The following is a 27,885-nucleotide window of genomic DNA, read 5'->3' on the forward strand; positions in this document are numbered from 1 at the left end:
TGTTGTTCTTATTGCCGGATATTTAATTAACCGAATGCCATCCTCTATGTTGAATGAACAGGTTTCACATTCCCTGGTGCATCCTACAGATCTCTTATGCGTTGTTTCCCCTTGTGTCTTTGGATGAACTTGTTTTATTCATAATTTGTCCCCAGGTCATGATAAAATGTCTGCTCCTGCCATCAAATGTGTTTTTCTGAGCTACTCCCGTGTCCAAAAGGGATATCGGTGTTACTCTCCTTCTTCACATCATTTCTACACGTCTGCAGATGTTACATTTTTTTAGGACGTACCATACTTTTCCAACTCAGGTGTCCCTGAAACTAATTTAGATCAAGTTTTGCATATTCCTTATTTTGAGTCGATTGAGTCAAGTCCTTTATCGTCTAGTCCACCCATTGTGATAAATGAGTCTTCGCCGCTGTTGAACCGGTATGGCATTACCTATGAGAGAAAGTTGAGACCACATGATTCAGCTCCTATTCCAAGCGCCTCCACCCTTGCTCCGGCCCCGTCTCCTGAGCCGGTATGGCATTAGCTATTGTGCGTTTGTTACTGCACTTGCATATGTTTCTATTCCTAAAACTATTCAGGAAGCTTTATCCCATCCAGGGTGGAGACAGGCAATATTTAATGAGATGTCAGCTTTAGAATCTAATCATACTTGGGAGTTTGTTCCTCTCCCACCTGGAAAATTTGTTGTTGGTTGTAGGTGGATATTTGATGTTAAGGTTGGTCCTGATGGACAGGTAGATCGATTGAAAATTCGCTTAGTTGCAAAAGGATACACTCAAGTCCCCAATCAAGATTAGACTGATACTTTCTCTCCTGTTGCGAAGATGGGCATATGTTCGCCTCTTTCTAGTCGTTGCTGCCATGAAACAATGGCCTCTATTTCAATTGGATATCAAGAATGCATTATTGCATGGTGACTTGGAATAGGAGATTTACATGGAGCAACCTCCTGGATTTGTTGCTCAGGGGGAGTGTAATCGGGTATGTAAATTACACAAGTCTTCGTATGGCTTAAAACAATCACCTCGAGCATGGTTTGGAAGATTTAGTAAAGTGTTGCAACAATTTGGGATGAACCAGTGTGAATCAGATCACTCTGTTTTCACCAAATGCTCCTCCAATAAATATATTTATCTAGTAGTTTATGTTGACGACATTGTAATTACAGGTGATGATTTTGAAGGTATCAAGGCTTTAAAACAACACTTATTTCAAAATTTTCAGACTAAGGATTTGGGTCCTCTTCGTTACTTTCTAGGAATTGAGGTAGCTCAATCAAAGTCAGGTATTGCTATCTCTCAAAGGAAGTATGCTCTTGATATTTTGGAAGAAACAGGTCTTATAGACTGCAAACCAGTTGACACTCCTATGGATCCTAATGTAAAGTTTCTCCCTAATCAGGGGGAGTCATATACTGATCCGGAAAGATATCGAAGACTTGTTGGAAAGTTGAATTATCTTACCTTGACTAGACCTGGTATATCTTTTTCGGTCAGTGTAGTAAGTCAATTCTTAAATTCTCCTTGTGACAACCATTAGGAAGCAGTTATTTGAGTCCTTAAGTATATTAAAGGATCACCTGGAAAAGGACTTGTTTTTTTGTGATAAAGGCAACCCTGATATTATTGGATATTCAAATGTTGATTGGACAAGAGATGCAAGTGATAGACGGTCTACATTGGATTATTGTGTTTTTATTAGGGAAAATTTAATCTCATGGAAAAGCAAAAAGTAAACGGTCGTTGCTTGATCAAGTACAGAAGCTGAGTATCGAACCATGGTCCATATCACATGTGAGCTCTTGTGGTTAAAGCATTTACTACAGGAACTTCACTTTTGTGAAGTCGGCCCTATGGAACTTGTATGTGACAATCAATCAGTTTTGCACCTCTCCTCCAATCCAATTTTTCATGAAAGGACAAAGCATATAGAAGTTGACTATCACTTTCTTAGAGAGAAGATTACCACTGGGACCATCAAAACCTCCTTTGGTAATTCCAAGAATCAACTTGCTGACTTCTTTACAAAATCTCTTCGAAGACCTCAGATTATATACATATGTGACAAGATGGATGTTTATGATGTATACGCACCACCTTGAGGGAGAGTGTTGAGATACTATTTTATTACTATTATTATGTATCTATTGTTTTTATTAGTAGTATCAATTAGGATATTATTCTCTCTATCTATATATATATATATATATATATATATATATATATATATATATATATATATATATATAAATATATATAAAATAAAATATATATATATATATATATATATATATATATATATATATATATATTTTTTTTTTTCCTCCACATAATAATACAAGAAATTTAGATTCAAGATCTTCATTAGTACTACTTCTATTCTTTTCTATTGTTGTTTTATTGTTTTTCTTCTTCTATTATTATTTTATTGTTTTACTTCTCTTCTTTTTCTCTACTTCTGTTTTCAAATACTTGTTAAATTTTTTTTTTCAAATTCTGGTTATACATACAATAATACAATACTACTTTTTAACCAGTAGTGTTTTAAATTTTATTACTTAAACATCTGTTTTTTTTTTAAATTCTGGTTATACATATAATTATGATTATTCATATGATTAATCCAAAAAATAGCTAAATAGGGGTCGGCCACTCCGCTCCGCTATCTAGGATTAATAACTCTGATTTTGAGAGATTCTAACTTGTCTATAAATTTGTACAATTTAGTTGTGTAATACAAGCATTTTCTAAATTATTAGTATTGGAAATTACCTTGTCCAAAAAGAACTGAAAGTAGACAGGTGAAAGAAGACTTCCAAGTGTCGGAATGCTAGTGGTTAGAATCAAATTTATGGCATTAACATACCTACAAAGAAAACATTACAATTAAACTAAGGAACTTTGCCAGGAATAAGAACTGTTGGTTAAATTTATAAAGGAATTCAACTTACTCTGATTGATCACCAACACTTTCAAGGGTACCCCAAGGAACACGTGTCATTGCTGCCATTTCAATGTCAAATTTGGTTTCCAGGCCATTCACTATGGTTACCAACGATTTTGTTATAACAGCTGAAAATTCATCCTGCATAATTGCATAGCGCTATTAGAATGAAAACCATAAGAAAATGAATTATTTAACAAGACACAATTACCTGCACTTCTGACATGTCCACCCCATCTGCAAATTGATGATCAATTATTTTAGAAACACTTTCCGCCAGTTCACCAGCCTGTCAAGCACAGCACTAAGTTAGTTTTTAGTAAACCTGGCATTTCCTCAGTTTTTACTGGATGAAGAATGTAAAAGCAACTAACCGTTTTATGGCAATATTCAGCCGAATTGACAATGTAACAGATCACTCTTTCATCCCTATCAGATGTCTGTTCAACATATCCAAAGATTAATTTTGGCTGATAAAAGAAAGTTGTTTGATAACATGAATATGTAACTTATCACACATAACGAAAAAACAATTTCTTTCAAGATACCTTTATCTGCCCGTCCATGCCTGTGGCCGCAGCAACAATTCCCGTGCCCCCCTTTGGAAGTCTTGCAAAGAGTTTTGTAGCATATGCTTTAAGAATTCTTTGGAAAACCTAAGATTGAAATGGAATAGAGTCATAAACTGCATGAAACTGGAGTCCATAATTTTCAAGTATATGCATTGTGAATTGCAATCAGAAATCATTTCCCTTTGTGCCCTAGAAGTTGAATAATACTCTTTTTAACCCCTTAACAGCCTACTATAAGAGAATCTAAGATTTGCAGATCACATAGCCTTCTTGTAAATCTTCTGCCACATATAACTATACTTAATACATTAAGCTACATCAACCAACTCTTACAAAAAATAGAACAAATATTTGACATCGTTGCTAAATTATAACTGACATTATTGCATGAAGAATGTGCAGCTCAGTCTGAAATCAGCCATGAATCAGTGTTGTCAATGGCGGATAGTGGAAAATAGTGGATTGTTAAAATCTGATATCCAATAATGCTGCTGTAGCGGCTATTTGACAAATTTTGTACTAAATTGTGTATCGCGCAACACTAGCAGTTCGTCCAAATTCCGCAAGCGGTTATTTAACAACATTGCCATGGCATGAACTATCTTGCACAGACCTGAGATTTCTTTTTTCTTGGTTTGATGAAAAGAAGTAATCGTTAGCAATAATGTGATGACTAATCATATAATGAGGCTGACAACAAAAATCCTGCTGTTGTGCTTGAGATACAATTAACAAACCCAAATAATTAATTCAGTCAAAAAAGCAGAAGCTAATTTATAACTACTAGTATTATTTAGGCAAAAAAATTCTTTTGACAGAATATCATACTTCTAAAGCTCTCATGAATCGAATTAAAGGCCTCTTAATTTTGACGAAGTTCAAGGAATAATGATAAGTTAACTTAGCAGAACCACATATTATGGAACCCTTCAACTGGATTTCAAAGTATTAATTTTTCTCTAGTTTCTTATTTTTCCCTTTTTAAGAAGAGATAAAATGATAGCAGTAAGAGCCAGAAGTATGAGTGCAGAGTTCCAAGAGACATTCAGAGCAATCATCCACAAATTTGGGCACCATTAAAAATAACCACCAAAATATGAAAACAGGGAAAATAAAATGAGAAAAGTTTATGTATTTCATTAATATAAATATTAAACTCTATAGTTCAAGAGTTTACCTTAAACAAATTAAACAGTGTCTGGCTCTTCGTCAAAGCACTGCATCTTTTCAAGCTTCTCTTGATTATTAGAAACAACTACGTAGCACAAAAGACAACCAAACTCACATAAAACATACCAAAACTGATAATATAGAAAGGAGGGGGAGATATTTAAGATATTTAACCATATTACCCTTTAGCAACAGGTCAGTTCATCCCAATAAGAAATATCAAGGTTTTATAAGAAATTAAACAATATAACACTGTAACATATAATCTGTAACAAGATCTACTGAGTCACCTGCATGCTACTGGATAAAACACTACTCTGACCTCCCTCCTCAATATCCCATGTCTCCTCCTGCAGTGGATGAAACTTTTACTTAAGGAAAAAACCAGAAGTAAATCACAGAGTACGTATCTGAATGGTAAGACAGGAATTACCTGGACAAGTTTCTCCAGACTATCCATTAGTGTTTTCTCTTCCAGTTCTACGTATACTGTTAAATGAGGTTCAAAGCAAGATGAAACAATTCCACGAAAGTTGAACTGTTCAAACAACCAAATGTTTATCAGGTAATCTTAATGAAACAGATCAATAGCAATAAAATTAAAACACCTATAAGAAAGCAACAGGCACACTTGCATCCAACAGTATAGAAAATATCAAGAGACAGGTGATTCTTTTCTACATCAATCTCACGTGACTTATGTTTATCAACGATTTAATACTAGCATATTTCTCAGTTCCCACTTTCCCATTTTGGTAAACATGAAATAATTTGTAAATTAACTTAGAGACGACTATTTGACCCAGAGTTGACAGCTAAGCCCAAACTCAGGATCAAAGGAACGGGAATTATGAAATCAAGAAAATATTAGTCCAGAAATTTTAAGGGTTTTAATTGAGAAAATAAGTAGGAGAAAATAACCGCAACACAAGATTTGAAAATTTAAACATGGAGTAATATCCTAATGTAGAATATTGAGTTTTTCTGTACAAATAAAACTCGGCATGACAGACTTAAGATTATTGAATAAAGAGCTGTATGAGATAACAGTGAGCAAGAAATGCAAGAAAAACCACAGGAACACAAACCAGAAAGGTTGTTTCCAAAAGCATCTACACCATTGTGACAACACCTCAGAGACCACAAACTTAAATGCATGCATTTGCCATATAAAATCAATTGTGTATTAGAAAATAGTCATATAAAACCATACCCCAGCTCCAGGAACTGCCAAATCTTTGGTTCCATTTTTTTCCTATTGATACAAAATCAAAACACTGATCATCTGTAAATTGCAATATTTAAAAGTCCTTATGAATAAGTATTAGCAGTTATCCATGTACATACTTCACTCTCACTTCCTTGATGTGCAGCAAGCCTTTTTTCGTACTTCTTCCGGATATCTGAAGCATTATTACTAGAATTAGCACCTCTTCCTATTTCTTCAATCTCATTCGCAATCTCTCTGTTTTGAGTGCCTCCCCCAAATTTCTCAGCCAATTCATCCTCAAACTCTAAAGTTCGTTGTAAAGCCTGCAACAAATAAACATATGAAACACTTAAAATAACACATAAAAGTCTAAGTGTTTTCAGTTCAACCCAAATCAGCTTCCCAAGCGAAGCGGGTGAAGCAGTTATCAGAACAGCAATGCAAGTATATTCATCATTTGATGGCTTACCAACAACAAAGTCCCAACATCTGGCTTTTCCTTTAAATTAGAAAGAATGTCCTCAAGTTGTTTCCTGCAGAGACAGGTCACATAAGCACAACAATATTTTTTGTATGGAATAACCCTAAACTGAGTTTGGTATAGGTGCTGCAAAATGCTTAATCCTGTTAACTTCTGTAACAGCATATATATAAGTATACAGCAAAAGTGTCTCAACTTTGAGAGTCGATTAAATTGATGTTGGAAATTCAAAATGAAACAGAGGGAAATCCATTCAATAAATTAAAATATCATTTTACAACAAACTAGAAGTAATCATTTCTCGTTATGGCCGTGCCTTCTCACAATGCATGAAGGCGTGATAAATCCACTGCCGCAAAAATTATGTTAAAAAGGTTTCTACAAACAAATAAATACCATACCTTGTTTTCTTGCAAAATAGGATACACAGCCGATAAGAAACGTGCCATGAAGATGGGAAGATTTTCCAAATTTCTTCATTTGATCGCATCCGGCGCTTAATCCATGCATATCGTCTCTCAGTTTTATCCAACTTTGCTAGTTCTATAAGATGTAAACAAAATTAAAGACAAAATTGCAGACATTTGAAAAAGCACTCTATAACTAAGAGCATGTTTGGATTTCCGTTTGACCTCTCAATGTGCCTTGGCCTTATTTAAGTTATTTTTAATTTTGTTTGATATCAATTGGTAAAAGGAAATTCAATTGAAACACCGTTCAAGAAGAAGCAAGACTTCTGATGCTTTTCATTTTTCTGTTTCTGTTCGAATAGACTATTTTAACCTGTGTGGTGCTGGGTCATCATTTAAAAACCCATTCTCTCGGGATCATGGCTACTTTTATAAGTCTGTAAGAAAAAGGCTTCTTTTATTTTGGTATAAGAAAATCAACGCTTCTATGTTTATACTTTTTTTTGACAGAATGTTTATACTTTTATATATAGCGAGATTAATTTATATGCACTAACGTTTTTTACACAGAATGTTTAATATTCATATCTATATATAAAACTGGTGCTTAGTTTTAGTACGTTTTTCTCTTATGATATTTACGTTTTTTTAATACACGTAATTTTGTTGTGGTAAATACACTTTTAAAAGTGCTTTTGGCTTATATTGTTCTAGCAAATTTCATTTTGCAAAGTATATGATTGAAAATATGTATCCAAATATAAATCACATAAGAGAGAACTCACTTTTAACTAAAAAGACATTTGCAAACATTAATCCAAACACACTGAAGACAAAATAGATGTTAGAGACTAATTAAACATACCAGCTCCTTCAAATATTTGTTCATACGAAGTAAGCTCCCGATTGCAAAAATTATTTACCAACTCTTCCTTTACCGAAGGCTCTAATGCATCAACAACCAGGCAAGCATCAGACAACTGCTGTAGCAAATTGGTTTCTTCTGTCTCCTTTCCAGTACCTAAGCTGAGACAAAAACAGAAAATTGAGACCCAGTTACACATAAGCTCTTTACGACCAAATCATTTCCATAACTAGTGAGGTTAACTACATGTCGCGAACGAAAAATGAAAAAAAAAATACACACAAGCAATCTAAATGGACACTGTATATAATCGACATTGCAGTGCCCAAAGAGATTTTCAAACACGGCAGAAGTTGGAAATAGTAACAATGTACCTAGAAAAATCAGAAAACACATGTGACTTGAGTATTTGCTTGATATTCTTAAACTTCTCCCTCAGTTCTATGATCTTTGGAATATCCCTATAGGCCTCAAAGTGGCTACATAACTGGTTCACTGCCTGAAATACAAAATACTCTATAAATAAATAAATAATTAATAGATAATGCAAAAACAAAAATAAAATGTTCAGTTTTATAGATTAGTTTATTAAAAACAAGAGCCACACTTTCTCAGTGAGAAAGAAGAAAACTAATGAGTACATCAAATATTATTATTTACTAAAGAGCAAGTACAACTGAAGTAGACCTCCATAGTATATACTACCTTCCTAAATGTAAGACTATCTTGAGTTTTTGTCCCTTTTTATAAGACCCCTTTCAAATTTTGAACTACATTAATTTTTTTTACCAACATACAACAACAACCAAACCTTATCCCACTAAGTGAAGTAGGTTAAATGGATCAAATTCCGCCATAATGTTCTATCCAAGACCATGTGGCATTAATTTTTTTACCAACATACCCCTAAAAATGTTTCATCTTTTACTGCAATTGGTAATAAATATTCTATGAAAACACTAACTAACTCTCTCTCTAGAAGGATAACCTTGTAAATGCAATAAAGGTCTCTAATATTAAAGAGCGGAGGTAGTAATAACTTATTCAGCAATAAGTCAATCAACAATTAAGCCATGTCTCACTAGGTGGGAAGGGACACAGAAGTAACCTATCCAAAAGCTAAAAGGAGGCATGCGTCCAAAAGCACACAATCAACAAGAATTGTGTTGCTATTAGGAAAGGCAAACAGTAAGTATAATGATGTTTCGTTTTACCAAAGAGTTAAAACATCCGGTAGTCTATGTGTATCAGCATAAACACTAAAACATCCAACAACCTATTTGGTACCCGTCCTTGTTAGGATAGCCAGAAGAGGGGCAGTTAAAGAAGCTAGGTGGTTATATAGTTAGGAAAGTTAAGTACATAGAGAGGATATCATGTATAGATTGGAGAAATAAGAATAGAAGGGTCATGGGAGAATTCAGTACATTTGATACTTGTTTGCGAAAGGAAAAACTCTAGGGAGGGGAAACTCTTGTGAAAAATTCTATTCTCCATTTTCTTTTCAATTTTCATTTAGACATTCCATTCTCTTGATTCTTTCTATTGTTCTTTCATTTCTTTCTTTCTTTTTTTATTTGTAACAATCTTGATAGGAACCTTTGAAGGAATAAGGTAAAAGATTAGATTATTTTCATGGATTGAACGCAACTGAATGGAAATAAGGAGAAAGAATTCTCCTCCGAGGGTTTTACCTTCACAAAGGTTTTCCTCTTACCAAACACAATTTCCTGATGTTGGGAAGAACCCAAATCTCATATTGAAAAGAGATGGGGCCTAAAAAGAGTGGAAACTCTCCTCTTACAAGCCGATTTTGAAGGGATGAGTTAAACTCAATATAAAAACATAATACCTGAATATCCCTTTTGGCCTTTTCTAGTATCTAATTGAGTTTCCTCTAACTAACCACATACCTTAACTAATCTTAATTACTTTGACTTCCTTTTATTCTATATCCTAACACATCATCACAAAATCCAGAGATTGCAAGAGATAAGAGTCACATTAGAAACCTTCCTGTAATAAAATATCTATGATTTCCCCACTCTTTTGGTTTCTATGGTTAAAATGCATTAAGTACTCCTAGTAATGTGACAAGACGTTGAAAGGAAACACCTTTGCAGAGAATACGTCGTATTAAATGGCTTGAGCCTTCATAAAAAATTCCCCAATTACTCCAAGGATGTGATCTAGAATGAAGAAGACGACTTCTCATAAATCTCAATAACTACACTTCCTCTTCGATGCAAAATGACATGTAAAATCTGATTCAATCAATGATCCACTCAAAAGGTTAATTTTGTGAACTAATTTCCGCCTCTTCCTGAATGCCAAGGGTAGAACAAGAATAACTTGATACCAAATTAATGCAGCAAGGGAATATGAACCGAGGAAAGATATACAAGAATAAAACACTATTATTCAAATTCAACGGTAAAAGCCGAAAAGTTAAAAGCTTAAGTCAGATTACATGCTTTGCATGTGCAACTTAAAGTCTTAAAGTGCCAAAACAAACAACCCAAAACTTAAGAATAAAAGTTATAACTAAGAATAGAAAATAAATTTCTAACCCAAATGGCAATAAGCTATGATCCAAACAGGAGCCTTGGCACAATAGTTGGAGTGGCGCTACTGTGTGTCTAGAAGTCCACAAGTTTGAGTTGTAGAATCAACCTCTTACAAGTGCAGAATAAGGCCACCACTTGGAGCTTCATAGCACCAGGTTGTCATTAATGGTCATAGGATCTAACCAACTAAACTATGTAATCCTAAACAAACCATTATTAAACCCTACTTACAAGCTCCAAATTCTAAACTACATATGCATTACAAACTAACACAATAATCACAAATATCATTTCATCGCACACCTTCAGAACTACGATAGATTTGCCTTATAAAACCACCTCCAGGATACACAAACAAAACACCATTATAAAAGCAAGGTACACACCATACAGTAAATAAACATATAAAAAGCAACGTATAAAGATATATTAGATACCTCCAGCTGTGCGGCTGCCTCTTTGTATTGACGTTTTGAAGCCATCACTTGAAGTTGTTCAACAGCAGAGACTGCCATATAATAGGTAAGCCGGTTTAAGTAAGGGTTTAAGGATGTCTATGCATTTTAAAATCTGACAGCTTCTATATGCTGGACCGGCATTTGAAATCACCCAAACTCCATGTTCCCACGACTGAGATAGTATCTTCACCGGTGCTAGTTTGACAAAAAAATAAGGGAAGCATATATAAGTTGAGTTTCGAGACACTCATACTTGTTTTCCCTTGTTTTTGTCGAATTGACACCAAAGATGACTCAGTTGTGAAGACCAGAAGAACCGTGAGCTTCTACTTCCGAGGGGCGATGCCAACCGTCATTACAAGTTTAAGAAATTTCAAAATACTGGTCTAATGTGGACCACCTATCTAAGGGTCCACCGTATAATTTTTCTAAAACTATCAAGTAAGAAACAAACAAAAATAATAGTTGTATTCTTTTACATTTCTAAATAGTAAGTTAAAAATGCACTGACCCATTATAACTATTTGCATCAGAAAAATAGTCTAATACTTTATCAGAGTTGATATTTCAAATACAATAACAATTGAAACCCTCACTTAGTAGTTGTCCTACTTGTTTTTCTACTTGGCATGGCGGTCTTTACATAACATCTACTTGTTTTTCTAAAGAACTACATTTGCTCAGGTTAATTAAAATATTTATCGAGCTAGTATAAAGTTCAAACTCCGAATCAATTAAACTAGCCAGCTTAAGAACCATTACTAATAAATACACAAAGGTGTTTTTAATCTTTACTAGATAAAACGAAAAAACAAGACATACCAAGCATTGTAAGACGATGAAGTGCAGTAATTGTAGTGGTTATATGCTTCTTTGCAAAGTCCAATTTCTTAATATCCCTACATATTTCTTGAACCATTGTTTCACTCTGAACCGCCTTAGTTTTTATTTCTCTAATCTTATACATAAGTTCCTGCATAACAAAAACAAAAGGCTTAAAAACACCGATAAAACACAACTAAGAACGCAATAGAAATGTTTAAATTCTGAATCAATAAAACTAGCAAGCGAATAACCAATTATTTCACCTCAACGGCACGAGTTGCAGCAGCAAGATCTTCTTTAGCCTTAGTTCCTGAATTACTCTAAAATCAAAAGAAGAAACAAAACCATAATCAAAGAGTTAAAAATAAAAATAAAAAAACACAAACGAAATCATGTAGTGTTAGTGTTAATCAATTGAAAATATTAACACCTGTTGACGAACTGCAGCTAAAATTCCAGCATCAACGGTTCGAATCTCGTTCTGAATTTTTTGCATTAGCGGTTCAACACCAGATAGTGATGCTTCTGTATATAATTTCACGAATTTCACACGAATTTGAGAAATCAAACATCAATGAAAAACAGTATGAGATTGAAATTGAAACTGGAACTGAAATTGATGAAATGAAATACCGTTAGGGAACATTTGATTGATATACTCCAAGGCGCTTGACTTGTCCATTGTTGAGACTGAGAAGAACTGCGATGAAGAAAATGTGAAAAGTGGTGAGTATAGTAGACGGATCTATGAATCGCGCGTTTGTAGCATTTGTGATCTTCGATTCGTTGTAGATCCAATTGCGAAGCTTGTTGAGTATGGTGTTACTCCTTTTACTCTTCTTCAATCTCTGGACCCTGCTATAATATATCAAACTCAGAGGACTCGTAATGAAAATTTCAGAAAAGATTTAAACTAAACGTGAGCATACACAATCTATCTATAATTTTCTTCTATATCTATTATCTCCTTTGAATTTGATGTATATATTTGGTGTAAAAAATTGAATAAATAGTTACTACTTTCCTATTTATTTAGTTTTTAAAACATTCAAATCAGATAAAAAAACTAAATATTTTCTCATATAATTATTTTGTACCTGTAATAAACTAAATAGTTAAATGAGATAATGGTTTAAGAATTTTATTTATTTATTTTAATGATTATAATTTAAGAACTAAATTAATAAAAATTAGTATTCTAGCTTTTAAAAGAATTACACAATCAATTAATCAATAATCATTTTAATTATTTTTTAATTATTTAATAATGAATTAAACTAATCAATAACTCATATTCTTTTTTTATCAGGAGGATCTAGGTCTAACAAAAAACAAAATTAATCAAAAACAAAATGGGGAATAGAAATCCGACAACACCATTCGAAATTATGCCAATAACATCGATGGGACATTCTTCATAGACCTGGAGACCTAAACCATGGAGCAAACTTTTATTAGCCAGACCATCAACGCTCTGGTTGGCTTCGCAATGCACATGGGAGAAAAAGACCTCTCTCCCCTCAGACAAACAGTTTTGGATCTATTTGTACAAGACATTACCTTCCTTAACCTTTTTTAACTTCTTGTTAATAGCATTTGCAATGCATTTATTATCTATTTAAACCTCAATCCTAGAAAAATCTTTTCCGAAGGAGAATTTAAGACCTTTAAGGATCCCCCACAACTCTGCAGAAAAAACACTACAAACTCCAATATTCTTGGAAAAACCACCAAGCCATCTCCCATGATAATCCTGAATTAAGTCATCGTAACCAGCTCTGTCATTATTCTTCGCAACGCCATCCACATTGAGCGTAATGAAGTCCTCTTATGTCGGTCTCCATCTGATGTAAATTAAGTTGGGGCTCGAAATGTAGATTTTCCTCACCTTATATTCATGGAATCTTCTTTGAATGTCTTCTACCCTGGTTGGCATAATGAAATTGACATCCTGCAATCAACAGGTTTATGCTCATCCAAAACTTTTGGGCTACCGTGACCAAGATTGGTCTGCAGGTTCATGCTCATCCAATCCTTCAGACCTACAAAAAATAAATCAGACCACAGTTGCTCTCGAACAAGCGAGAGCCAAACATAAGTTGCAATCTCCCAACGTGCGCAAAACAATTTTGATTTCCTCCGTGAAATCTTGACAGTGAGGATCATTAATGCCCATTTTACTCAGATGCAAATTAGTAATGAGATTGTTATGGTTGACTTGCCACATAAAGACCCTTATTCTTTATGGGATCTTCGGTTTCCAAGTCATAGTCAATAACTTTGTTGTTAGAGATCAAGGCCTAGTATGCATCCCTAACAGAAAAATCCCCATGTCTAGCTCTTTTGCATTGACAAATATTCATCTCATTGTTCTTTCGAGTTGGATGACTAGCTAGAATTTCATCTACAATGTCTTGAGGAAGAAAGCTTTAGAGCCAATCACAATTCCATTATCCTTCATTAATCACCAGCTCGGCAACTTTGCTTTTGAGGTTGATGTTCAAATCAAAGAATCTTGCATCATTCATAATAATTCCTGAAGGAATCCAATCATCAGGCCGAGCATTTGTCATCTCTTCATTCCCAATATCCCAACAGATGAGGGACTTCATAAGATTCCATACATTCCCAATATCCTTCCACAGGCTATAATCGTTTGGCTTGACAATAACATTGGATAAGTACTAATTACCTCGACCATATTTTCCCTTGAGCGCTTGGCTCCCGAGGCTACAGTCACCACTAAAGAATTTCCATCCAAACTTCACTAAACTCACCATGTTAGAATCAGTAAGATTCCTTAATCATAGCCCTTCCATGTTCTTAGGACTAGTAATGGTACTCCAGTTTACTGCATGAGTATGTTTATGCAGTTTCAGTGTCGTCCCAAATGAAATTTCTTTGCCGCGCTTGAATTTCTTTGAGACTCTCTTTAGGAATAACATTGGACATCATTGTATAAGTAAGGATTACTTCTAAAATTGATTTTGCTAGGGTTACTCTGTCTGCAAAAGATAAGTGCTTGACTTTCCAACTGGTAAGTTTAGACTTGGCATTCTCCAAAATATAGTTAAAGTACTTGTGCATATGAGTTTTACTTGTCAAAGGCATTCTTATGTACTTGCCCAAGTTGCTTGTCTCCTTAAATCCTGACAAATTGAGAATCTCTCTCTTAACCACTAGAGAAGTGTTTTTGGAGAAGAAGACTCTAGTTTTCTCTATGCTCACTATTTTCCCACACTGTTTGCAAAAACTATTGAGGACATTTTCCACACAGTGCATTTGTTTCTTAGTAGCCTTCCCAAAGAGAATGAGGTCATCAGCAAACATCAGATGAGAGATGATTGGCCATATTCTTCCTGCTCTAATCCCAATCCAATCCTCTTTCTCCACAACTTCATTAATCATGTAAGATAGCTTGTCCATACTAAGTACAAAAAGGTAAGGAGAAATGGAGTCACCTTTCCTTAAACCTTTTTTGGCCTGAAAATAGTTTGACTCATCGTCCTTCCATCTGATATTCATACTCACATAAGATATGGCTGCCATGATGACCTGAATAAGATTATCATGAAGACCAATCTCAGAAAGCACATTATTTATAAAATTCCAGCTAAGATTATCATATGCTTTAGCGAGGTCTACCTTGACCACGAAGGAATCTTGCATGTCTTTCATTTTGTTCATATTATGAAGTATCTCTTGATCAACAACAATATTCTCTTGAGACACATGAAACACATCACGAATATTAGCAAGCGGCAGTGGAAAGGTAATCTGATAGGGCACTTATCATATCTTCTGCAAGATCTAAGATCTAGTATGGACCAACGAAACGTGGCGTAAGCTTTAAAGACTTTAAAGCTCGTCCAACACCGGTTATTGGAGTAACTCTCAAAAACACATTATCCCCCTCTTGGAACTCAATTGATTTCTTCCTTTTATCATAGTAACTCTTCTAACGACTTTGCGAAGCTTTCACCTTCTCTTGGATTGTCTTGATCTTCTCAGAAGTTTGCTGCATAATCTCCGGTCCAATAATCGCACTCTCACCAGATTCATACCAACACAGAGGTGTCTTACACCTTCCATCGTACAACGCCTTAAACAGAGCCAACCCAATACTCAAATGGAAATTGTTATTTAAGCGAACTCAATCAACTACAAGTAGTTATTCCAAGCACCTATTTATTCTAGCACACAAGTCCTAAACAAATCCTTCAAGGATTGGATAGTCCTCACTATTTAACCGTCTATTTGTGGATGATAAGCAGAACTAAACTTTGGCTTAGTACCCAACACTCCTTGCAAACTCTACCATAACCTCAACGTAATTCTCAAATCTCTATCTGACACAATTCCCGACAGAATACCATGCAGACTAACAATCTTCTTAATATACAACTCAGCCAACTTCTGCAAAGGATAATTGAACTTAATCAGAACGAAATAAGCCGTTTTAGTCGGTATATCAACAATAACCCAAATAGAATCACATTTATTCGTCCTCTTTAGAACACTCGTCACAAAATCCATGGGAAAGTTGTCTCACTTCCACTCAGGAATACTCAAAGGTTGCATCAAAACCGAGGACTTCTGGTATTCAATCTTCGACTTCTGATAATTCAAACAAGCATAGACGAACTAAACTACTTCCTTCTTCATTTCTGGCCACCAAAACAATTTATTAAAGTCTTGATACATCTTGGTAGCACTAGGATGAATAGTCAGACCACTCATATGACTTTCCTCAAGAATACTCTTCTTAAGTTCTAACACATCAGGTACACAAACCTTGTCTCTAAACCTCATTACACCATTCTTGTTGATTCTGAAGTCGCCTTTTTTTCCTTGATTGATTAACATAATACGGTCAACCAAACCATAGTCAATTTTCTAACCTTCCATGATCTCTTTAAGGATACCACTGGTCAGCTTCAACATGCCCAACCTCACACTATTAGGAGTCTTTTCACATACCAAACTCATATATATGAATTGTTCAATCAAGTCCAATTCTCGCACCATCAACATTGACATATGCAACGACTTCGTACTCAATGCATCAGCCACGACATTATCTTTACTAGGATGGTAGCTCAAACCAAAATCATAGTCCTTCAGAAATTCGAGTCATCTCCGCTATCTCATATTCAACTTCTTTTGATTGAATAGATACTTCAAACTATTGTGATCATTGAACACTTCAAATCTGGAGCGAAATATATAATATCTCAAAATCTTCAACATGAGTACTGCTACTACCAACTCTAGGTCATGCGTAGGATAGTTCCTCTTATTAACTTTCAATTGTCTAGAAGTATAATCCACAACTTGACCAATCTGCATCAACACACCATTCATACCCATATTTGAAGCATCACAATACACCACAAAGGACTCACTCGGATTTGGCAAAATCAAAACTGAAATTGATGTTAATTTCTTCTTGAGTTCTTGGAAACTCTCTTCATAGTGAACACTTCACACACAAGTATGACCTTTTTTAGTCAACTAAGTCAAAATCAATTCCAACTTTAAAAATCATTCGATAAACCTTTCGTAATAACCAACTAAACCAAGAAAACTTCTTATCTCGATAACAAACTTCAGAGACTCCTATTCCAACACAACATCGATCTTCGACGGATCCACAACAATACCACCACTAGAAATCATGTGGCCAAGGAAAACCACTTCTCTCATCCATAACTCATACTTTGACAACTTTGCATATAGCTTCTTATCTTTCAATATCTACAACATAATTCTCAAATGCCCCATATGTTCTTTATCGGACTTCGAATATATCATAATATCATCGATGAACACAACCACAAACTGATCTAAGTACGACTGGAATATTCTGCTCATGTACTCCATGACCACTCCAGGCGCATAGACACCTTAAACTACATCATTAATACTCATAGTGACCATATCTCGTTTTGAAAGCAATCTTCAGAATACCGTCGGACTTTACACGAATTTGATGATAACTCGAATGCAAATTGATCTTACTAAACACACAAGTGCGTACTAACTAATCCATCAAATCATCAATCCTCAGGAGTGGATACTTTTTCTTGATCATCACTTATTTAGTTGTCAATAATTTACACACAGTCTCATACTACCATCTTTCTTCTTGACCAACAACATTGGCGCTCCCCACAAGGAAATACTCGGTCGGACAAACTTCTTCTCAAGCATATCCACAAATTATTTCTTAAACTCACTCAGGTCTGAAGCAGACATCCTATAAGGAACCATCGATGCATGAGTAGTATTGGGTACTAATTCTATAGCAAACTCCACCTTATACTCTGGCGGCAAATCTCTGATGTCATCTAGGAACACCTCAATAAAATCACACACCACACGTATATCCTTACTCATTCTCTCGCTTCCCTCACTCACAGACATCTTTACCTGTCTCGAGGTTATGAAACTTGACTTTATATTCTCTTCGGATTCAAGAAACTCCATTGATTTACCAAAACAAATGCTAAACATATGGTTAAATTCCAACATTTATAGAATAACATCAAGCTGACTTAGAGGAAAACACACTAAGTCCATCCCAAAATCTCTCCCCAAAATTGTCACAAGACAATTCAAACACACTAAAGAAGTAGTCATTAAACTACTAGTTGGGGTATCAATGATCATACTACCATTCATAGCAGATATCTCTAACTTCAGCCTCAACACACACTCAACAGATATGAACTTTGAATCTTCCTCTTCAACAAAATCAGGAAACAACATTAACTTATCCAAAAACCAACACTCTTGCAATCAGCAACACAACGAACCAACTCTCCACAGCTGAAACATCTCAGAGAAGCAGAAGCTTCCCCCACTTATTTCAATCCCACTCCTGCTGACAAGCGGTTAGAAAAACAAACAAGCACCAACAGTGTTTCACACACATGTCGTATACCATGGAACAATTATCATGTAAAAAACCTAGTTGAATGGACCGACCTGCTCTGATACCACTATGTAACACCCTAAACCCTGAAAAACAAAATAATGTGAAAATAAAATAATTACACAACAAGGGTGTCACTTAAACACAACCAAAACATGATCCATAACACGGGTCATTCAAAATATGCATAAATAAAGACACTTATCATCACATGCTCGCCGAAACACGACTCATCGTAGCGAAATCATTTCATGGAAACAATTCAACATTTAAATAAGTCTCGTGACATAAATGTGGTCATGGCAAAATGCCTCTAACATCAATAACATAACAATTAATAACAAAATCAAATGATTCGCTCACCCACCCAATGTTACAGATCATAACAACGAAATACTAAATAAACACATAAAACAGGAAAAGGAATAACAACCTCTACACCATCCTTCAAACTCTAAGCAGTTACTCAGTTACATGCTCGTATGTACCCCAAAAGGGAGCACATAACCATACAAATAACAAAGAGGTGAGAATATGTTCATAATAAGTAATGGTGCAAAATTATGCAAGGGTAGTCTAAACAAACAACAACAAGTATTCAACACAATCCAATTGCATACACCACATAAGAATTACTCAATCACCAACATCAATATAGTCATTCAATGTATATATAAATAATGAATGCTATTAGATTAACACCATAACTCAACAATGCATGTGGTACCATTATGGATAACACATGTCTATCTCGCTCCTAAATCCCTACCATAACACACCAAAATCGCTACCATCACCATAGGTAACGCTTCACCAATTCTCATACAGAACTAGTTCCTCGCTCCTCAATCCCCACCATAGGACCAGAGCACACTAAAATCGGACCAAAGTCTGTACACCATGATGCACGCTTCACCATAACATGCAATATCACGAAAAAACTTCACCAAGGCGTCACCACAATAACAGCAACATAATCACCAAAATAAACAACAACACAATTCACCATACAACATGTGAATTTAATCTTTAACAACGTCATCCATCTCCAAACAACTGAAGATGGCAAGAAAGAAAGATAGGGTTTGATTTGGATTTCTAAAAATGAAAGATTTTTTAAAACCAACTCAATCAAACAATAATACGAACAATAAAAGTAACAAGGTTATTTTTATATTGGTTCGTTATTAACGAAGCTACCTCCAGTCCACCCTACCAAGGTAGTTTTTACTTCTCAACAAGGATCTAATCCATTATAACTGAAATTGATTACATACAGCACAAACATAACTAGTCTTTGTCTTCTTGAGTTTATCTGACTAAAACCTAGTCACTTAAGGAAACCACTCAAACAACTTTGAGATTTACAAGTGTCTGTTTACAAGTATTGCTTCTAAGAAAGCAGATTAACACAAGTTTAATACAATGAATTTCTTCACACAATAACGAGCAAAAACTTTATGTGTGTTTACAAAGACTATACACAGAAAATATATACTTCAGCGAAGAGCGTGTGTATGAGCGTTATCAATAGCTTGACAACTTCTTCCAATCTTCCAAGTCTCCTTTATATAGGCAGTTAAAAGATCTGTTGGAGGATAGAATTGGAATAGAAAATTGCAGCTGTCTCTTTGTATAATGGTTTGCATATATGAGACAAAATGGTACAATAATATTGTCCTTAGTCCATAAAATCAGCATAGTGGAGGGAATGGTGATCTTGTATCATGAACTATTTTTCTAATGCAAAACCTTTTGATCTTATCTTCTAATCTTCATAGGATTCTAATGAAATGATGTTGAAACATGCTTATAAGGATCATGACACTAGTTAAGAGAATCTTCAGAACCTCAGTCTTCAGAGTCTTGACACAATTCCTCAAAACCTGGTCTTCAAAGTCTTCAGATCTTGCTCTTCAGAATCTTTAGAACTTGAGTGCAGAATCTTGAATGCTGACAATCCTTCAGAGGTTATTCAATCATAGTCACAGTCAAAAGCTTTAGCATAAACGTTCATCAGAATCATTGTCTAAAAACTTTCTAGAACTTGACAACATCTTATAAAGCATTTGTGTCTCTTCAAAGTCAGAGTGTGTTGATTTCAGAATTTGATGATGTCACACGTCAATACTTTAGAGTCAGAACCTATTAGTAAAAGCTACATACTAGATAAAAACCATTAGTGTACAAAATTGTTCTATAAGAAACAATGCATTGTTATCATCAAAACTAAAGGTCATATGCAAAAACCTAATCTTGTTCTTACAATCTCCCCCTTTTTGATGATGACAAAACCATGTATTTTAACGAACAATTTTTACTAGGTTTTATCACATAAAAACCTGAATTTTATACTGTTAAAAATTATTTTTCAGCTTAGAATATCAGTGTTAGGTTCGCAAGCTCCCCCTGAATTTAAGACTTAAATAAATCTTAACACATATAAACATCTCAATCAGCATGAAATAAATAACTTCCCATAAGGCAGAAGCCTACTTACTATTTTCCCATAAGGCATGATATTGGTAATGATAGATGTAGTAACACCCCATAATGCAAGAGCTTGGGTTCATAAGTCTTTCATTCGGAGTTGACTTTGTTTGAGTGTTAGAAAGTCTGGTTATCAGCCTCGTCACAAAGCATGATTTGCCAAAGCTTTCAATACGCCTTGTTGCATTACACATGCTTGGTTGCTATCAGAACTTATATACATCTATTTTAGAACTTTGTCTAGTTCATATATTGTATACGCCTAGTTCCAAAACACACATGGTTCACTTGAACTTAGTTCAGAACATGAGGATGTTTCACTATTAAGAACATAAGTGTGGTTCACTAATCAGAACATAAGCCTAGTTCATATGAACTTAATTTAGCTTGGTTAATGCCTTAGAACCTGAAACACTTGGTTAACATGATGAAACTTTACCAATCAGAAAACAATTAGAGATATGTTTGGGTTTCAGAATTGGAATTAGATATATCAAAATCAGTAAATCTTTCTCCCCCTTTGTCATCATTCAAATAGAAGTAAAGAAAAAGTAAACCAAAATAGAATTTTCATCTCATTAAAAAGATAACATAAAGTACATAAATGAAAAACAAAGACAACACAAAATTTTAAAACTAGGGTTTAAGGAGGGGGTTGAAGTCTTGATAATATCAATCCAAGCATCCCTTATATCTTTGATGTCTTCTCATTATGTTGCTTGAGTCACTCTTTAACTTCAAAATTTTCAGTTGTCAGGTACTTCAAAGTCTTCATAATGACTTCATCATAAGTCATATTCTTTTTAACCCCGGAACCGCTTCCAGCTACAAGAGTTGTCTTATAAGAAAATAAGGTAGTATGAGTTGGAGAATAAGGTTAAGTAACTACTAGAGCAGGAAGAAGAAACGTTGGAGGAACCTTGTGAAGCAGGGGTTCAACTATATCAAAGAGTCTGGCTTGGAAGTTCCTTTTAGCTTCCTTTAGGCACATGTACTCCAACTATTAGGAGTTGACTTCTATCCAACTTCTGAAGTTGTTGGTTAGAGAACACAATTCATAAAGACTTGCATTAGAAGTGCAAACCTCAGAGAGAGTGTTGAGTCCGACAACAACCTCGACTTTAAATTGAGAAAACAATTCATCCAGAGGTGTAGGGTGAATGTTGATTTGAGAGGGTGTTTGGTCAGAGTATGGTTGAGGGTTTCTGTCAAGGAGGGTTATGAGCTCAACATCTGACTCAGTGTCAAAATCAATGTTTGATTCTACAATAGAGATGTCATAATAAGTGAAGAATGAGGGTTGAAAGTTTTCAAAAAGAGAGTTTTATGGTCGAGGGAGTTGGGATAAGAGGTGATATGGTAATAGTGGTTGAGGTGTAGGTGTAAGAATGGGGGTTCGAAATTCAAAAAGTGGTGGTGAAGGTGGTGGAATGGTAACATTTGGATTTGTAGTTTGGGGAGCAGAGAATGGGAGGAAGTAACCTTGTAAATAAGTGTGTGGAAATGGGACATATGAAGTGAGTGGGTTTGATGTGATGGATGAACTATTATCAACAGTAAGTAGACGAGTTTCATAAGGAATAGACTTACCAGAAGCAGTGCTTGCAAAAGTAGTTTCAGAGGCTCTAGGTTCTTTAGCAGAAGTACCCAAATTCTTCCTACAAGCCTTAAACTTCTTGGCCATCCTCTCAGAATGCTTCTTAGCAATATTCCTCTTCTTTTTCTCAAAAGTGGCTTCAGAAGATGAAATAATAGCACTTGCATGAAACTTTTCCATAAATCCTACCACCTATTCTAGAGGATATGGCTTTGAGAAGATAGGAAAATCTTCCAAAGGGATCCTTCTGTTATGAATAACTTCCTTGGGCATTTCAGCAGGAGGGATTATTACATCAGTAATGATACCCATATTCTTCATACCCTTGGTGTTAAGCATCAAGCCAACCAAAGGTGTTTTACCATTGGAAAATTGGTAATCTATTAAAGAGTCAATCAATTGGCTCTCCATAAGAATGTTTGAGATCAACCTTCCTAGAGGAATATAGTTTCTCATATTTGTATTATCATCTTTGGTTTCCTTCACATTATCCCTTAAGTGCTGAAAGAGAAGCGCATGGAGATTCTCCTTCTTCTCAGTAGAAATGTAGTAAAAGACGTATCACTGGTCATTATTGATGTAGTTAGAAGAGTTTGAGTATTTCCTATGATGAACACATCACATAAGAATTCTAGCCCAAACCTTGAGCTTAGGGTGAAAATCATTGACCTTGCTATAATGTAGATACGGAAATCACTTTGGAGATCTCAGCCAAATTGGATTCCTTTTCCACCATTGATTCACATTTGATTTCAGACCCATCATGTACAATGAGTTTAGAGATCAGCTTATCTGAAATCACAATATTTTTTCTAAAGACAAAGGATGTAACTTGGAAGAGAGAAGATTTAACATGAATCCAAAATTCTCTAACCAAATTGTAGAAGACTAAGCCTTAAAGACGATTTAAAAACTGTTACCAGCCTTAAACCTTGACATTGGTTGAAAGATCAATAACATTGTCTTTCATATTGTCAAATTAAACCAATAGTTCATACAACACTTCCAGATTCTCTACCGGAGTAGACAAAGTAACCTCATAAGCATCATAAGCATCTTCAATGCACACATTTTCCTGAAGAAGATCTTGATGAAACAACTTGTAGCATATGAGAAATTTATGGTTTTAGTTGCGATGAAGAAGAACCACGAGTACGTTGAGTGTAAACAACAATATGTTGGTGAGCTTGTTATTGAGATTATTGAGCAGATTGTTGTGGATAAGCCATTGTCGACGAAGAACAAAGGTTTTAGTGTTTACTGAAAGCTTTTTAAGCTCAAAGAGAGAAAGTGTAGGTTGTGATAGTAGCAAAAGTGTGTGAAGTTAGTGAAGTAAGTTTAAATAGAAGTTTTGCAATCATGGAAAAAAATTAAATAGTGAAAAAATATGACAATGGGGTAAACCGTGAAGATTTGACCTAATCCCAAAATTTATTCACCTAACGTGTCACATCAGTAGATCATAAACAATTTAGTTTTCTAACACAGTTGTCTTAAAATTGTTCCACTAATCAAGACTGATTAACATCTATTAAATGCAAAACTATTCAGTATACATAAAATAAATTTGTTTAACCAAACAAGTTCTGACTGGATACATCTGAACTTATGAAACCTTCTCACTTCAGAAGACTCACATGTTCAGAACCAAAAATAAATCTCAGAGTCTCATTTGACAATTTTGAGAGATTAACATTATGAGAAAAACATCTTTTTCATTCTGTACATAAGTCCCCTTTTCAAATTTTCCAGGATGAAAATGAATCTATCTGCAGCAAGGAGTTTTGTTAAGATATCAGCCCATTGATGGTTTGTATGAATAAATTTCAGATTTAAAATTCCCTTATGAACATAGTCATGTATGAAGTGATATTTTATCTCATTATGTTTTGCTCTAGAATGCAAAATTGGATTCTTAGATAAACAAATAGCCGAAGTATTATCACACAGTATAGGAATTTACTCTTATATATCTAGAAATCTTCTAGCTGACTTTTCATCCAAAGCATATGAGTGTTGCATCCAGAAGTTGCTATATATTCAACTTCAACAATGGAAAGTGATATTGTTGATTGCCTTTTATTGGACCATGAGATCATGTTATCTCCCATAAATTGTCAGCTTCCATAAGTGCTTTTGCTCTAAAGTTTATCTCTAGTATAATCAGCATCACAATAACCCATTAGCTTGTAGTCTTTAGATTTTCTATAACACAAGCCAAGGTCAATTGTACCTTTCAGATATCTAATGATCCTCTTAACAAATATTAAGTGATACTCTCTAGGATCTGATTGGAAGCAAGCATACAAGCAGACATTAAACAAAAATTTAGGTCTAGAAGCAGTCAAGTATAAGAGAGAATCAATCATACCTATGTATACCTTCTATTATACCTTATCGCTTACCTCATCCTTCTCAAGGATACATGTAGGATGCATAGAAATCTTAGACATCTTACATTTTGACATGTCAAAATTCTTCAGAAGTTCCTCGGTGTACTTGCTCGGATGGATGTATGTACTCTCTGGACTTTGATTAATCTAAATCCCTAAAAAGAACTTGAGTTCTCCCATCAGACTCATCTCAAACTCTACCTGCACATACTTAGCAAATTCCTTGCACAAAGTAGCATCAGCAAAACCAAATATGATATCATTAACGTAAATTTGAACAATAAGGATATCATTTTTGAATGACTTACATAATAAATTTGTATCAACCTTCCCTCTAGTGAAATCATTTTCTAAAAGGAAATTGCTTAGTCTTTCATACCATGCTCTGGGAGCTTGTTTCAAACCATACAACTATTTCTTAAGTTTGAAAACAAAATCATGATTTTTAGGATTGTCAAAACCAAGGGGTTGGTGTACATACATTTCTTTAGTAATGTAACCATTCAGAAATGCACTCTTAACATTCATCTGGTATAAGATGATGTTATGATTAATAACAAATGAAATTAAGAGATGAATATACTTTAACCTAGCAATAGGTGCTAAGGTTTTTGTAGAGTCAATCCCCTATTGCTGACTATAACCTATTGTAGGGTGATTCGTAGGGTTGTGTCACCGCAGTGGCTATGGCGGAGGTTTTAGTTTCTCCGGATGTTGTTGTTGGAATGATGAGCACAATTACACGATGATGTAGATCGGGGATATGCACTGCTTTAGACAACGGAGTTCGTTGAGTTGTAATAGTGTTTCGTTGCTGGAACGGGTCATTGTCGGAGTGAAGTAACAATCATCGGAACCAATTTCATAATAACCGCTGAAAACAGAGTGATTGTTTGGATGCTTCGAAATGGATCGGCAGAAATAGAGGAAGTGGAAGTTGGGTTTTATTTGAAGGGAGTGGATCGACACAATTATGAGCCTGTTGAAGATTAGTGTGTTGTTGTCGTTTGAAATAGTGGTAAGTGGTAATGTGTCTCCGGTGATAGTGGCAGAGCAAGGTGTTGTTGGTTATTTCTGGAAAATAGATTGCGGAGGAGATTGAGGTGTTATGTGGAGTTCCACGACGATGAAGAAGAAGAAACGGACAATGGTGGTTCGTTGGTTAGTATGGATTGGGTGGAAGAAGAACGAAGGTTGAAGAGAAACCGAGTGAAGGTGGGGGGACACGGTGGTCTAAGTTTGTTTTCGATGGAGGTGGTTTTGATTTTTGTGTGGTTGGAAAATTGAAGGTGGTGGATACAAGAAGGTGAGATTTGGATGTGGTTTTTGGTTGGTTGCAGAAGAAGAGGATCCAAACAATTTTCTCCTTCTTTTTTCTTTTTTCGGAGAGAGAGAGAGAGAGAGAGAGAGAGAGAGAGAGAGAGAGAGAGACGTTGGAGAAAAGTGAGTTGTCCTCTCCCTGTGGTCCCCCTAACTTTCTTTGCGCGATCTCATCCCCATAATGTGAAGAAGCTGAGAGTGAGAGTCGTTGGGGTGGATACATGTCATCACCTGATTAGAAGGATTTCCACCTTTTTTAACAAAAAAATCCAAATGAGATAAGAGTGAATTTTTGCTAGTTGTCCGTGTCTCACCAATGGAAGGATATACATGGCCACCTGACGCTTGACAATTGGAGAAAGAGAGATATTTTTATTGATTTTCTGATTTTATTAAGTAAAATAATATGCTAATTTATGACTGGTTAATAAAGGAAAGTGAGGATAATGCATGTGAACCTTTGATTAATTTTGAATCAATGATCAAGACTGAATCAAAGAAACACAAACTGATTTAAAATGTCAAAGATGCCCCCCTCTAGAAGCTTTAATTAATTTAAATGAGATTAAATCAAGTGAAACAACTAAAATTCACAACTTCTAAAATAAATATGGTAAAAATAAAACAAAGATATGGAAAATTCTATTTTATCATCCCGATTAATTTAACAAAGGCATAAAAATAAAACGACTAAAAATGAATAAAAGTCGGGCATAAATATGCTCAACAAAATAAACAGAATGCATTAGAATGATCAGTGCGAAATAAACCTCTCGGAAAAAATACAATATTTGATTTAATTTTGAAATAAATTTTGATCGGTTAAAAGGCTCAGACGGATCGAAATGCGACTGAAAAAGTAGTAAAAAATAAATAAAACGAACACACCAGATTAAACAATGCAAACCGTAGATTAATAATACTGACGTCTGGAAGCTTGATTTCAAAACTTTTTACCCGATGATTTTGAATGTACTTGAGAAATTATTTAACCAAATCGTCTGTATATTCGAGAATTTATTCGAACTGATATTTAAGGTATTATTCCTGAGAAAATGCATGTTATGCTATACAACAGATGCAAGTTGAAAATAAATTCGAATGTATGAAAGTTTTAGAATAGTCTGACAAAATTAGGGTATGACACTCTATAGCCTTTTGAGCATTCAGAATATGCTAACATGATGCACTTTTGTGCCTTGGAATCAAACTTGCTCATATGCTCCTTAGTGTTCAACATAAAACAAGAACATCCAAAATGATGAAAATATGAAATGTTATGCTTTAGATTCTTCCACAATTCATAGGGAGTCTTACCAATATTAGGTCTTATAGAGATCTTGTTCTGAATATAACATGTTGTGTTGACTGCCTCTGCCTAAAAGTGCTTAGCCACATCACTCTCATTGATCATGGTTCTGGCTATCACTTGTAGAGTCATATTCTTTCTTTCTACAACTCCATTTTGTTATGGAGTTCTAGGGCAGGAGAAGTAATGGGAAATGCCATTAGCATTAAATATTTTTTCAAAATATTTGTTTTCAAATCCTCCACCATGATCACTTTTGACTTTTACAATTCTGATATCTTTCTCATTTTGCACTTGGGAACAGAGGGTAGAAAACACAAAAT

The 27,885-nt window shown here is 34.8% G+C and overlaps 1 protein-coding gene across 4 annotated transcripts in view; it reads right to left on the reverse strand.

Annotated features, from left to right (window-relative positions):
* LOC127075996 (vacuolar protein sorting-associated protein 53 A) overlaps positions 1–27,885 on the reverse strand; it is a 69,062-nt gene that overhangs the window by 9,871 nt on the left and 31,306 nt on the right. Inside the window, exons 1-19 of one of the 4 annotated variants that reach the window (XM_051017549.1) lie at positions 12,150–12,479; positions 11,947–12,041; positions 11,780–11,836; positions 11,514–11,664; positions 10,671–10,741; positions 8,041–8,165; positions 7,667–7,827; positions 6,793–6,934; positions 6,380–6,443; positions 6,048–6,233; positions 5,914–5,955; positions 5,134–5,238; positions 4,991–5,050; positions 4,708–4,785; positions 3,507–3,614; positions 3,333–3,398; positions 3,170–3,247; positions 2,966–3,099; positions 2,787–2,880 (exon numbers count right to left, since the gene is read on the reverse strand). In XM_051017549.1, coding sequence (XP_050873506.1) covers positions 2,787–2,880; positions 2,966–3,099; positions 3,170–3,247; positions 3,333–3,398; positions 3,507–3,614; positions 4,708–4,785; positions 4,991–5,050; positions 5,134–5,238; positions 5,914–5,955; positions 6,048–6,233; positions 6,380–6,443; positions 6,793–6,934; positions 7,667–7,827; positions 8,041–8,165; positions 10,671–10,741; positions 11,514–11,664; positions 11,780–11,836; positions 11,947–12,041; positions 12,150–12,198 — 1,866 coding nt within the window. In that variant the 5' untranslated portion in view covers positions 12,199–12,479. Of the gene's footprint in view, positions 1–2,786; positions 2,881–2,965; positions 3,100–3,169; positions 3,248–3,332; positions 3,399–3,506; positions 3,615–4,707; positions 4,786–4,990; positions 5,051–5,133; positions 5,239–5,913; positions 5,956–6,047; positions 6,234–6,379; positions 6,444–6,792; positions 6,935–7,666; positions 7,828–8,040; positions 8,166–10,670; positions 10,742–11,513; positions 11,665–11,779; positions 11,837–11,946; positions 12,042–12,149; positions 12,480–27,885 lie in introns of those variants that run through there. The other 3 variants (XM_051017557.1, XM_051017570.1, XM_051017564.1) reach the window with 3 other exon arrangements.

This window comes from Lathyrus oleraceus, chromosome 1 (genome assembly GCF_024323335.1).
Source record: "Lathyrus oleraceus cultivar Zhongwan6 chromosome 1, CAAS_Psat_ZW6_1.0, whole genome shotgun sequence".
Taxonomy (NCBI): domain Eukaryota; kingdom Viridiplantae; phylum Streptophyta; class Magnoliopsida; order Fabales; family Fabaceae; genus Lathyrus; species Lathyrus oleraceus.